This window comes from Notothenia coriiceps, unplaced genomic scaffold, assembly GCF_000735185.1.
Source record: "Notothenia coriiceps isolate Sejong01 unplaced genomic scaffold, NC01 NC01_scaffold00026890, whole genome shotgun sequence".
Classification (NCBI taxonomy): domain Eukaryota; kingdom Metazoa; phylum Chordata; class Actinopteri; order Perciformes; family Nototheniidae; genus Notothenia; species Notothenia coriiceps.
The window spans coordinates 1-14,093 of NW_011359591.1; the positions used below are offsets into that span (position 1 = coordinate 1).

General features: G+C 41.1%; 2 protein-coding genes across 2 annotated transcripts; both read left to right on the plus strand.

Moving 5' to 3' along the window:
- The first annotated feature begins 574 nt into the window (after positions 1 to 574).
- cxcr3.2 (chemokine (C-X-C motif) receptor 3, tandem duplicate 2) lies at positions 575 to 3,984 on the plus strand. Its single transcript, XM_010785014.1, has 3 exons — positions 575 to 601; positions 1,223 to 1,282; positions 1,925 to 3,984. Exons 2-3 carry the CDS (start codon positions 1,247 to 1,249, stop codon positions 3,020 to 3,022), a joined length of 1,134 nt encoding a protein of 377 aa, XP_010783316.1. The 5' UTR covers positions 575 to 601; positions 1,223 to 1,246; the 3' UTR covers positions 3,023 to 3,984.
- Positions 3,985 to 4,395: 411 nt separating this feature from the next.
- On the plus strand, positions 4,396 to 8,707 carry LOC104957388 (C-X-C chemokine receptor type 3-like). The gene is made up of 3 exons (XM_010785015.1): positions 4,396 to 5,252; positions 5,812 to 6,181; positions 7,223 to 8,707. The coding sequence occupies exons 2-3, from the start codon at positions 5,828 to 5,830 to the stop codon at positions 8,027 to 8,029; spliced, it is 1,161 nt and encodes a 386-aa protein (XP_010783317.1). The 5' UTR covers positions 4,396 to 5,252; positions 5,812 to 5,827; the 3' UTR covers positions 8,030 to 8,707.
- The last annotated feature ends 5,386 nt before the right edge of the window (positions 8,708 to 14,093 follow it).

Below are 14,093 nucleotides of genomic sequence, written 5' to 3' on the forward strand. Positions count from 1 at the left end.
ACAACAGGAGCATATATAAGGTTAACTACTGAATAGAACATGTCTGTATGTAATGTGATCCGTGTGTGCATAATAACACACCTAAAAGCCTAACTGTTTAAATCTGGGACACTAAAGGCCTCTGGGTTGTATAAGAGCCTATGATGTGGCTTGAGGGGAAACAAATGGTTTCTAAAACTCTCATTAACTCATGTTCAATATTCACTTCTTTAAAAACTTCACCTAAACACTTTTAAACAGAGAGAGTTTCAGTAGATGTTTTTATCTCGATGATGTTGAATATCAGAAATCCGTAGGAAGGTGCAAAATCACAAGGTTATTTAAACTGCATGATGAAAGAACTTTACAGCGCAGTCAATCATATCAACATGTTTTCCCCCGAAGAGTGTGTTATCTCTACCTGCGTAGATGAACAGATTACTCCGGTTTTGGTTCAGTGTTTCTTATCGTATAAAACACATGTCAAACTCAAGGCCCGGGGGGCAAATCAGGATGTGGTGGATTTAATTTCGGCCCACTGTGTATTTGAGTTTGACACCCCTGGTATATAGTAACCAGGATGTCCTATTTTTAAAGCATTTGCTTAACAACGTCTGAGAAGGTAAGAACTATCTTCTTTCATTCCGCTTCTTATAAATATAAAAATAGCATTAAGCTTTGCAAAAGTGCAGTTTTTTCTATTTTTGCACATTTGTAGAATTCATGACAATCAAGGAATACTTGTTAGATTCTATTTACCAAGTTATGCTAATATTTTATTGCAATGTTTAATTTCTCAAAGCACGCTGAACATAAAGAACCTGAAAAGTGTAGACTGAGTTTTTCTGCCAACCAAACACTTTCACTTCTCCATTTGTGTGCGATTGTTTTTCGAATTCCCATAAAGTGAGTTCCCTTTCAATGTGACGTTATGCAAGATGTGTAAACAATCCCATAGCATGAGGGGTCTGCAGAAGATGAAGTATGAGATAGAAATAGAGTATTTTTCCATATTGATGACACCAGTCATGACTGAGTGTCTGTCTGATGGAGCTTTATAGCTGGCTGCAGACACACTTTGAAAATATATATCACAATTTCCTTGACACACTCATCTATTACTACTATGTAGCATCTAAATGTGCGAAGATTCAGTTCCTGAAATTACTTCTTCCTCTTCTTCTTCTTTCTGACCGTCCCTTATCTCATTGTGTTTATGAGTGTCTCTGTTGGAGGATTTCAGGCTGCTGGCTTAATTTCTACAAATATGGGAGAAGTGTCTACGACCACAGAGGATTACTGGGTGAGTGGAAACCATTTTCTCATCAGGAGACACAACGTGCCTCTGTTAGCACTTTATTTCCGATAACATAAGCCGCTTTAACTTATCATAAAGCACAGATCCAACATATATTTTCAGTTGAGATACTCACATGTTGCACAGTGAGTATCTCAACTGAAAATAGTATCTGAAAGACTTAAGATTGAAATACTTGTATGCACAACAGATACAGGTAATTAAAGATACGGATGGAGGTAAACATATTGCATCCCAGGCTCTTCCAACAATGCAACATACAGAGTCCAAGGCAAACAAATAAATAAAATAATGCAAGAACAAAACATTGAAAGAACATAAAAGAAAATGTAAGAATAAAACCAAAACTGTAAAGTCAATTGAAGGAAAAATGTGTACTGTAATATGGGAAGGTCTGACTAAAAAGGCTGTATACATAAATGTTATGTATAAAAAAATAATATACGAACACTGGATCAATTGTTTTTATGTGCCATTTTGAAAACCTCATGACTTTTTGTGTAAATACTGCCCTTACTTAAATAAAATAATACAGCAACTGGTGGCAGCATAATAAGTTTGAACTTTTATTGAATAATTGATCTGTTACAAGAATTTGACAAAGCTCTTCTTCTCTCTTGTCGACAGGGATATTCTTATGAAGATGAAAACTCCACCGGGCCCCCCGAAACAGACATGAGTTATGCCCCGTGCTATCAGGAGGACATCTACAGTTTTGGACAGAGATACTCTCCAGTGGTCTACATGCTGGTGTTCCTCGTGGCTCTGGTTGGGAACGTTCTGGTTCTGTGTGTGATCCGCCGCTACCGAAACTCTCAGAGCGGAGGAGCCTGCGCCTTCTCTCTAACCGACACCTTCCTGCTCCACCTGGCCATCTCCGACCTGCTGCTGGCCTTCACCCTGCCGCTGTTCGCAGTCCAGTGGGCTCACCAGTGGGTGTTCGGCCTGGTTGCTTGCAAAATCTCCGGCGCCCTCTTCTCCCTGAACCGCTACAGTGGCATCCTCTTCCTGGCCTGCATCAGCTTCGACCGGTACCTGGCCATCGTCCACGCTGTCAGCTCCGGCTGGAAACGCAGCACTTGCCATGCCCAGGTTGCGTGTGCCCTCATCTGGGTGGTGTGTCTGGGCCTGAGTGGAATAGACATCTACTTCAAACAGGTAGTGGCTATTGGAACTAGGGGAAGTGAGAAGATGATGTGCCAGGTGTGGTTCACTGAGAACTCCAACCAGTGGCACGTGGGGCTGCAGCTGGTCAGCCTGGTGTTTGGTTTCGGTCTCCCACTGTTGATCATGCTCTACTGCTACATCCGTATCTTCAGGTCTCTCTGCAACGCCACTCGCCGCCAAAAACGCAAGTCCCTCAGCCTCATCGTGTCCTTGGTGTCTGTGTTTGTGGTCTGCTGGGCGCCGTACAACTGCTTCCAGATGGCAGAAAGGCTGCACCGGATGGGCTTGGTGGTTGGAGGATGCCACTTTGGCCACGTGGTGGACATGGGGATTGTGATCACTGAGAGCGTGGGGCTGTCGCACTGCGCCCTGAACCCTCTGCTGTACGGCTTCGTTGGGGTGAAGTTCAGGAGGGAGCTGGCCAGGATGTGCAAGGGGCTGCTGGGACAGAGAGGCTTCCTGGGGATGGAGGGGTGGAGGGAGAGGAGGCTCAGGAAAACCAGAGGATCATTCAGCTCTGCAGAAAGTGAACACACCTCCTTCTCTGTCATGGTGTGATATTGGTTAGAGGAACAGGAAAATGTGTATAAGAAAATTGCTTACTTAAAACTTTAAAAATGTTCTCAGAGGGAAAGCGATACATTTCAGGTGCTTTGATATGTGTTTTTTGTGTGTTTTGTTGCAGCTTCCAACCTACATTCACAGCCATTTTTTCAAGTAAAACCATTAAGTAAGTGTGGAACAAACACTGAAAAAGAACGCCACCTCCGAACATGTTGATGTTGCTTTCATGTAAAGTGTTTTTGTGAGAACGTGTGGATTTTCATGTCCATGGGTCGAATCTTGTGAAACATCTGAATTCCTTCACAACTCTCAAAGTGCGCTATCAGCAGTAAAGAGGAAGCTTGTGGTTTGTTCCTCATCATTACAGCCAGTAGATGCTTCTTATCAGATTTCACACTCATGTAGTTTGTAAACTCAAATAAGCTTCATCTTGTAAAACTGTGAAAATTGTTGTAATGGTTTAGTTGGACTTTTCATTTCCTGTTTTTTTGTTTTTTTTTCATGATCCTTGTGCAGCTTTTCTCTCAGCTAAGTTCCTTAAAACTTTGCAAAACAGGAAATGTATAAAGATGATTTTTATAATAAATATTTTGGGGTATCCATAAAGTGTCGTCTTCATATATCCATCAACATCTTAGTGGTCGAATAACTTGGTTTAAGTAGTGTCATTCATTTCAAATCCTACAGGTATTAGTACTTTACTTAAGTATCTTAATTTTATGCAACTTGCCACTTCTCCACTACATCACAGAGGCAAATTACTGGATTGTAGTGGATTGTATGCAGTGGTGGAAAGTACATTGACTTAAGTACTGTACTATACCGTTCAGGTGCTTCTACTTTACTTGACAATGTTCTTTCTGTTTCATTTCATACTTCTACTTCACAACATTTCTTAGGGAAAAAGTGTACGTTTTACATACTACATTTATCTTTCAGCTTTTGTTACTAGTTCATTTAGATATTCAGATTTGATTTGATTTTTTTCAAAAAATAAATTGTATAGTTCCAGCTTCCCAAGTATGAAGATTGTGCTGGGTTTTTTTCTGCAATGTGTACTTTTATTCCTAATTGTTTAAGTATATTTTCTTGGCCATAGATACATACTTATACTTTAGTAAAATGTTCAACCAATACTTAAATGACATTTTATTTGCATGTACAATCGTAATCTCAAAAGTAACTTATAAATGCAGCTGTTTCATACTGTACATGTAGTGCAGCAGAATTAAGGTAAAGTGTATGCAGCTCTAAATTGTACTTAAGCATATATCCCACAGCAATACTTTACAAAAATATCCTATGATTCCTTGTTGTGATTCCTGTGACTATGAACACTTTGCCCGGTTTTATATGTATCCTTTCTTCTGATTTATTTTTTCTTTTAATAGAAAAACAAATTCAACAGCTCTATCTGGTGGAAAGCAGCTGTCTGTGCGGCTCATTGTTTGAGTGCTTTGTGTTCAGCAGCGGTTTCGTTTCGTCAAATTAGCCACAGAAAGCGGAAACGCGAAATCCTGGTAATTTGCCCTTCATAATAAAGCTCGGGTTGCCACAATTGCACAAACACCATGGGGAATAATCCAAGTTTACCAATACCTGCTTTTCTAACTATAAAAGTAAGTGCTTTGTGTATTCCCTCAACTCTATATCTTGGTTTTGGATTGTGAATGTTACAGTGAATTTTAATGCAATATTTTATTTTGAATAAACACATCGAGCGTCTTGGTTTTTCGTGTGAGTTGGCGGATGATCTGATGTTGCAACATGCAAGAAAAGGTGACATTTGATCAAACAAAACAATCATCTGGGGAATTTATTTCAGTGAACGTAAGCTGTAGCCTTGTGTCCATGTTATTGGCTGTAAGGTCACTGAGTATCCTCTTAGTGCGTCAATGTTGTAAACACTTCGAGCTGGTGAAGCGCACATTTTCTCACCGTCTGCCTTTTACTGTCCCCTGCTTCCCCGGTGCTGTTGTTTTCGTGGATTCACCCTCAACCCATTTTGACGCGCGGATTTTCTTTCATTTTTTGTGGTTATTCCATGTTTGCGCTTTTACTCGAAACAGGATTTCGTGCGTTTTTCTACCGGACTTGACTGGCGCTCGACAGCTGCAAGATCTGATCCGTCCTCCTCCCTCCAAAAACGGAGACTGTGTTTGCACATTTTGACCCCGGTGCGAAGAGATACGTGCAAGTAGAGCGACAGCTGAAGCCTTTTATGGTAAGTAACTTTACTTATGTGCAAACCCACAACTTCAATAATCGTTTCCTTATGATAGTCAGACTTATTTAACCTGATTGCCTTTTATTACCTAAGAAGTTGCAGCATTTCAGCTTGAGCCAATATTGCAAAATTAATATTGACGTCTGTTTCTCTTTTAGTCTTAGTTTCGAAACGTATCTTTGCTTCGGGGCCTGTAAGTTATTCATGTTTTTTGCGGGTTTGATGTGCCTTATCTTATTTCCTACTGGTTTCGATGTTTGCATATCTACCTGAATAAACTGCAACACTTGCCTTGAGCTCACAGCCACTGTGCTTAAAATAGCTCCATAGGTTGTTTCAGTATGACCAAGGGGAACTGAGCTCATCCAGTGACATCATACACCATGTGAGTTTGGGCAAGTTCTAAAAAGCATCAGATGGACTTCCCAGCCACGACTGTCAAAAACACAGATAAGAGAAAGGGAAAGAAGCAACAGAAAGAGTATACAAACTGGTATCACTGACATCCATCCTCTGGACTGGAGTACTTGAGCATTTTGGACTTCTCTCTCTGTAGGTCAATCCAACAGTAGATGAACATGGAAGTGGATGTGGGTGGATTCCTTGGCCAGAACAGCACCTATGACTACGATGAAGACTACGAGTACAAAGAGGAGATTGAGGCGAGGAGGGTCAGTATAGCGGTGTTGCTCCCTATCCTCTACTCCCTGGAGCTGGTTGTAGGTCTGCTGGGGAATGCACTCCTACTGGCTGTTCTGGTTCAGAAGAGGCGATCCTGGAGTATTTCAGACACCTTCATCCTCCACCTGAGTGTCTCCGACCTCCTGCTGCTGGTCTCGCTGCCCCTCTGGGCCGCAGAGGCTGCTCAGATATCTGGGTGGTGCTGTGGGGGCTTTCTTTGCAAGATCAGTGGAGCTGTATTTAATGTGAGTACCAAATACTATGTTGGAATGTAAAGTTTTAGGTTTCAAAGTCTTTATTGTCATATATGCACAGCAGCTTCAGCTAGTCCCAGGCTCCTTCCACAATGCAACGTATTATATCAAATTAAAAAAAAGTCATAAAAATGGCAATTCATCTGTACAAGTAGTTCAAGTAAAATTCAGGAATAAGAATGAATGAGATGACTCTATCTGAAAACTGTACAGCTGAATGACATCCTGTATTCTTAATAACACACAAACACATATGTGGATTATTAACAGATATACAGTATGTACTAGAACAGACAGAGACTGGAAAGTGAAAGCGGGATGTTTTCAGTGAAGCTGTGAGAAAGTGGGGTGTTAAGGCTGAAGACCATTAATTGAATTCTCAGTGAGGGATTCTTGGCAGAATGAGGTTATTGTACTTGATACTTTTAAAGAGCGAGGTTCACTCTCTGCTGACAGCCACATTCCTCCAGGAAACTCTTTCTGGGAAGAGTCGAGAGGAAGGGAGTAGTGAGAGTGATCGAGACAGCTAGAGTTGTTTCAAAAAGATAAGATCAAACTTTATTGATCCCTATAGATAAATGCAGGTGTCTTGGCAGCAACGGCAACAAATATATGTATTCACACAAAGATAATAAAATAATAATAAATAAAAAAATACATAGAAGAAACTTCAAATAAATCTAAGTGGCTGTAAAATTACAATTAAAGGTCTTAACATATATACAGATATGAATATTTATGGATGTGTTAAATATAGAAGAAGAAGAATAACTTTATTGATATAGCACCTTTCATGCAAGGCCCAAAGTGCTCAACAGAACAAGATGAGTTTAAAATAAGTAAAAAGTGGTTACAAAAACAAAACAGAACACATGTACATTTAGAAGTGTGAGTCAGAGTAGGTACATTACAAGCACTTTATTTATTGTGGAGCCTGATGGCACAAAGGATAGTCCAAGGCGCTTTGTGGTGTGTGCCAACGAGGGATGAGTCACTAGATCTTAGCTCATGGTTTGTTTTTTTTTTTCGCAGATCAACTTCTACTGTGGGATGTTCCTGCTGCTCTGCATCAGTCTGGATTGCTACCTGTCCATCGTCCACAGCACCCAGCGGTTCTCCCAGAAGAATCCCAGGTTAGCTCACGTCTGCTGCCTGTCGGTGTGGCTCCTCTCCGTGATCCTCTCCATCCCTGACAGTATCTTCCTGTCTGTGAATAATGGCACGGGGAAAAGACTGTGTGACAGCTACGCTCAGTTCCTTTCTACCTCACAGCTGGTGTTCCGCCTTCTCCACCTCACGCTGGGCTTCCTGCTGCCTGCACTCGCCCTGATCATCTGCAGCTCCTTCATCCTGCTGCGGCTGGAACGAGGCTCTGAGGGTCCTCAAAAGAAGAGGGCCGGCAGACTCCTCCTGCCCCTAGTGGTGGTCTTCTTCCTCTGCTGGATGCCGTACCACATCATACTCTTTGTAGACACAATCAGAAGAAGCTCTAAGGAACTTGATGGCGGTTTATCTAGAAATCTTAAGAGTTCCCAGATGACAGCTCTGATGTTCACATCTGCTCTTGGCTGCCTGCACGCCTGCCTCAGACCTCTGCTCTACTTCGGCCTGTGTGGAAACTTCAGGGAACGGACGCTGGCCATGTTGACGTGTGCTACAGTAAACTCTAAGGGCTCGCTCTGGGAGCTGGGTGTGGGCGAGGAAGCCTTGCCTGAGCAGAATCACGAGGAGGAAGAACTGAAACAGATGACTGAAACAGATGACTGTAGGTCAGCAGGTGCAGTCCACTCACTGCTGAAGGATGGACAAAATGCCCCCTGTGACTCAGAGGTGACTTGAATATCACTCCACCCCTGAGGGGGATTTAGTGTCATGGGTTCAAGCGATGGAGGACGGATATATGACTCTTTCACATCGCACTTTAATGTGAAGTTTTCCGAGTCACGTCATGGTGACACTTGCTGTTGAACTTTTATTTTGCAATCACTGTGGCACAATTTAAGCTTTTCACCCAGAATCATGAGTTTTTTTATTTAACTGTAAATATCTGTGTTTTTATTATGCATTATCATTAGTGTTTTTATTGTAATTATTGAAAGCAAACTGCTTTTATTGTTTTAGATATTAGTGAGAAAAAGTGGCCATTTACATTTGTCAGCTCTTCACAATCACCATAAAGCTAATTGCTGGGTTTTTAAGCTATCGTAAAAACAATATAGTATAATCCTTGTCAGTGTTATTGTAAGCGCCATTAAACGGTCCAACAGAGTTTATAACTTCATTGCTCGATAACACAAACGCTTTTCATGTTATCTTGTTATATCTTGGCAGATAAGACTGTGGATTCCACGACTCAGTGTATGTTTCAACACCACAAAGCGAAGGAATTTCCCTTTGGCAATCCCCAGAGCCTTATTTCTTTTTTGTCTGCATTGTTGCAACATGGATGTGTGGACTGTGGACTGAATGATACAAACAGGTGGTGACGTCATGTGTCAGATGACAGTGAGACAGAGGCAGAGAGGAAACAAAGCTCTCTGTTGGTGCGACGCCTCCACATAGCTCTGTTTACTCTCATCTGAATACATGTCTGTGTGTTTGGTGGACAGAGCACAGTGCAATGCTTTATGTCAAAGGGCACATGCCTGGAAAGAAAATAGTATAAGTGGTGTAAGAAGATTAAATCTCACAGTGCTAAACGTGTGGTTTCACCTCCATGTTGTGCAGGTTACGGCCTGCCAGAGTCTCGTGATTCCTGCGCACTAAGCAAGTAAGAAATGTCAAATGTGACCTGAAATAAAGTATATTACTTTCACAACCTCGCAATGTACAATCATTTCACCCCAGAAGAAAAAAACAGTTTCCTTCTCTCAGCCCTCCTTTAGTTCCCCTCTCTGTTTACGGTGTTAAGGTTTATCAAGAGCTCATGGGAAACAATTTGATCTAATCTGAGAAATACTGGTTGACCATGACAGCAGCAACACATCACATTTTAGCATTTCTTGTTATAGTTATAGTCCTGAGTATTGCATTGGTTTGAAGTGTTACTTCCTGTGTCAGCTAGAGCTTCTCAGCAGAACAATAAAGAGACAAGAAGAGGCCCTTTTCTTTAAAGAGTAACAAACAGGTTTTCAGTACACACTTTGTTAAACTGTCCCGCAGAAAGAGAGTTGACTTCCATCCAAAAAATAAGGCATTGATACTTAAAAGTAAAAAGGTAACTAGGGGATTAAAGTCTAATGCATGTTGACAGCACAATGTGTTTGAATGGGCGTGAAGCCAAGCTCTGACAGGAAGAGTTTAAAAACCTGTCTGTCAGTTTGTTTTCTGCAACAGTGACTGAACCAGTAGAGCTGCTGCTTCTGGAGTGTTTACACTATACAAACTGGTTGTTGCTGTAATCAAACGTTTAAGGGATGAACTCTTCTAACACCTCCAACAGGCTGCAGTGTGCCTTCATGAATACGAAGTGTTGTGAGCGATAGAAATGGTGGCATGTTGCGGTTTTTTGAGTAATCTTGTGAACATTAGTTGATACGGAGAAGTCAGACACTCGCTTCATTTCTCTTCTTTGTGCTCATCTCTTCTAGTTTCTGCTAAAGCCACATGTTGGAGGATGTGCGGCTTCTTTCCTCGAATTTGTTTCAAGTTTCCTGAAAATGATTTCCAGAGAAACCGCTGCATGTGGGTTGAATGTTTCTTTTGCTGTTCTTCTGTGTATCAGATGTAATCCCCTGATCCTAAATGTATGATAAGCTTTAAGAGCAAGTCAGAAAAGTGAATACATTAAATGTATCAGGGTTTAATACACTATACAAGTTTCATGCTGTAACCTCTTCCTTATCTCCCGTTTGAGTTCAATGGGATTTATACAGCACTGAGTTTGAATTTTATAACCTCAATACATACGTCTCTGTATAGGGCGTCATTGTTGATTAGCAAATACCAAAATCACAATTTTAAAAAACATTTTAAAAATCAAAAACAAATTGTTAGCATCAAAAAGACTTAACAAAATCAAAATAAAGCATTTATTAGGATTTAGCAGGAAAACACTTGTGTGATATACCCCTTTTAAGCCACCAACCAAACTGTATAACAATGTCTAGGTATTTAAAACAATATATGTGTTCATCTAAGTTTATCATTTTTATTTTCAGTCAATGTACATTATGTTCTAACAGTTGCTTCAAAGGTATGATTATATATAGTATATAAATTAGCCTCATAAGACTTCAGTCTGCAACAAATACCTGTAAGTTGAAAACACTTGTAAGATTCAAAATATTTCAATCTTTATTTGAACAATGTATCTACATAATGACACATGCAGTAAAAAAGTATAAACAATATGTAATTTAAAGGTTTCTGTGTAAAACAGTAGAAAAGCTGCACTACGATACTCCTTGCTGTCAGAAAAGGGAAATGCTATGTTTCCATTACAACTACATGTATGAGATGTGAATGTTCCTTGGGTTGGATTCAAACCCCTCTCCTCTGCAGCAAAGGCCGCCAGTTAGCTATACGGTGACCTGTTGAAATGTTCAAATGTTTGTGGATCCCTCTCAGACAGCGATGGAGTTGGAGGTGTCTGCAGATTCTGACCACAGACGCCTGAACTTCACTCCCAAGAAGGCGTAGAGGTATTAAAATGTGGGCTATACACAACGTTTTACAGTCCAAGTAACAAGCCTCATGCCACCGCTGATGAATTTATTTGAGTGATTAATTAATCTTGGGCAAGTTTATGCGTAATAAAGAATAAGAACAGTAAGAAATACTCACGGTCGGTCATTTGCCGTTCCATTCATTTAGATATAATAGAGTAAATAAATGGGCTCTATAAGTTATATGTAGTAGTTGTTCTTTCTACAGTTTGATTTTTTTCCCATGTCTGCTGTCTACTGTCTTTTGTCTAGCTTCGCCTGTTGAACTTCGACAAGTGACTTAGAATTTATTTGGGTTTGTGGTCTTACACGTTATGCTGACGGGGGTTGTTGAGGTCGTGGTTGTTTGAGGTTTTTTGTTTAAACATGTTTTTATTTATTATTTATTTTGAGAGGTCTGGGTACTATGGAGGCGGGGGGAGGTGGGGCGGGGACGGCACTCTCTCCGCTTCTGTGTGGCTCTTCTGGGGAGTGGGGGGCAGGACTCGTTCAAATTGGAGCTGCTTTTCGGGCTTTTTACTGTTCGTGGTCGTACGCTTATTGGTTTGATCCAATATGAAGGTAATCCCAAAAAACATTAATAGGGCTACCATCGAGTTGCTGTGTTCCGTCATGTTTCAGGGGCCAAACTCGTTAAGGTCGGGTACTTCTGTGAGTTTTAGTTCAAAGGGTTTGCAGGAGTTGGTCTAGGGCATTTAGACTGTGGAGCCTGTGTGGCAGAGACTCTGTCTTAACGCTTACTTTGCTTGTTCAAAGATAGTGTTTATGGTAATGAGTGTTCCCTTAATCGGCTTCATGCGTCAGGTGCACTAGTAGACCGGAGCTCTATTCATTAGCCGGTTCTAGTTGCGCATTGCAGTAAAGGCTTACGCAGACCCTCCTCGGCACCTTCCTGAGTCACAGAGGAGCCAATCTCGAGGAGGTCTCCAGAGGAGCCTAAATCTCTTTAATTACAGAATTTTACCGCGCGACTTTAGGTAAGGGCCCAGTGAATGCTCTGCCTCCTCACGCTCCTACCTTTAGTCCATAACTCTTTGAGAGTCTTCGCAAGGAGGATTTCCTATGGGAAAGGCAAGTGTACACTTTACGAGCACGGCAAAAGCGGCCGGCGCGGTACGAGGGCTACTCTTCATGTAACATATCATAGTCCCTGTGGGCAGTTTTTGGGTGGGTGGCGGTGATGTAGTGGAGACCGGAGGGCCTGTTTTTGGTTTTGCAATTCGAAACTAACAAGGCAATTCTCTAGTATATTGTATATATTATTGTATGTATACTAACTAAGACGAAAAGACAGAGATAACCATTTATGTTTCTCGTAAATATATTGGACACTCCGTTAAAATGAAGTGAAACGTTTCTATCTATGCTACGTTCTACGCTACGTATCTGAGTTTGTGTGGGGTTTGTACGTTCGTCTCAGAGTTTACTTTACATTATTTGTCAGTTAATTGTAAATTATTTAACTTGTGGTCCGAAGGAATCCCAATGAGAAGTCAATTCAATGTACAGGTCTTTTAATCTAAGATATAAATGACAGGAACTGACTAATGTGTGTGTTGATTGTTTTGGGGAATTGTTACCCCAATTTCTTTGATTACAATCGTGTGAAATCACCGGATTTCTAACTAATAGATACGATATAGTTATTTGGAAAATTTTTTTTTTTTGAAGGAAACCAGGAGGTTCGTGGTGTGACGTGTTATCTCGACATTTCTTTACAGTAAACATGGTCCTGTTCGCGAGTCTAACAAACTCTACAGATTCTCTACTTAGTACATACGGACAATTTTTTTATATCTATCTATCTAATCAAACTTCGATGAGGTCGTGGTGGCAAGCATTTCTGTTGTTATAGTTTACTGAGGTCTGTTTTACATACAAAATTATAAGGAAGATTAAGAAGAAAAACGTTTTTCTAAAGTCTACCTGATGAGCATGTTGTGTCTCATGCTTATGGCAGATGACTTCTAAATGTTTTAAGGAGACTACTCCTAACCAACAAGACCAAGCGCACTACACACACTCGGACTGACTCCCGTTACGGAACTCGCCACAAGTATGTCAAGAATGAGCGCACCACAGAAGCGAGACCCTCAGGACCCCTTGCGACGACAGCCGGCCTTCGTCCCCTTCGGACCTCACACTGCTGTGGAAGTAGATTGTCGACACCGGCCGTAGGACGACGCGACTGCTACGCGACACCCGGCGTCGTCAGGGCCAAACAAAAAGTCCGGCTCCTTCCTACCTGCAAAGCTTGAAGCCGAGACCGTTCTAGTGCACCTCGACAAAATTGCCATTCTGACGTAATTTCCAGTGGATATACGTTTTAGGTGAAAACGTACAGAGAATATGTATGTTGTAACAGGGGAGACACATTTCTCTAAGACTTGCAAAGTCTTTTTTCTAAGAGGTGGAGTAAAAAAAAAAAAAAAAAAAAAAAAAAAAAAAAAACCACAAAAACAGGCGACTAGGGTAGAATATATAGTTTTGGACAGACTTTTACTCCGCTAGTCTTAAAACGGTCCGAAATACTACAGTATTTGCTAAAAACCAGAAACACAATTTCGCGTAATGCGGTGTCGTTGGTTCATGGGGGCGGGGTGGATAGTGCGACTTAGCAGGAGATCTCGTGGTAACACAACGAAAATTGGGTTATACGAGAGTCTCCCGCACCCCCCTCGAGGAATAAAAGGAGATTTCATTCGTCCTGTCTCTTTGGTCGTGAGACTTTGTGCCCCCGACCTTTGCTCTTTCCCTAATACCCCTTCACGACCGTTACTACGACAAAACCACATAGACTCGGACATTCGTTTCATTTACTTTTTGGTCATATTATCCCTTCGGAAATTCGCCCCGGGATACCCGAGATACTTTCAAGACACGTACATTTAGTCCCCCACAGTTTGAGTTCCGGGCACGCCAGTTTAGGCCGGGCGTTCTCGAACGTTTCTTATTGTATACAAATAATATGCCAATGTACGCGAAATGTTTACGTGCAACGGTATTTGTACAGGGTGTTACGTAAAAGGGGAAAACACTGTACACGTTACTTTTCTGGAGCGTTAATAAACGGGATCTGAAGACGAAAAGTCTTGCATCAATTAATCCTTCAATAATGGGGTAGACTATTATTGGGTTACGTCTCCGTAATTACTTATATTATGTAATAAAATATATATAAGCGATAAAAATATATACATATAATGGCAGAATTTCAAAGTTGGTTTTCAAGGAGG

Bases quoted from the DNA above. Each gene is read 5' to 3' on its own strand.
- cxcr3.2 (XM_010785014.1), top strand. From the start codon at position 1,247: ATGGGAGAAGTGTCTACGACCACAGAGGATTACTGG. The intron at 1,283-1,924 runs GTGAGTGGAAAC...TCTTGTCGACAG, and splicing joins CGACCACAGAGGATTACTGG to GGATATTCTTATGAAGATGA.
- LOC104957388 (XM_010785015.1), top strand. From the start codon at position 5,828: ATGAACATGGAAGTGGATGTGGGTGGATTCCTTGGCCAGAACAGCACC. The intron at 6,182-7,222 runs GTGAGTACCAAA...TTTTTTTCGCAG, and splicing joins TCAGTGGAGCTGTATTTAAT to ATCAACTTCTACTGTGGGAT.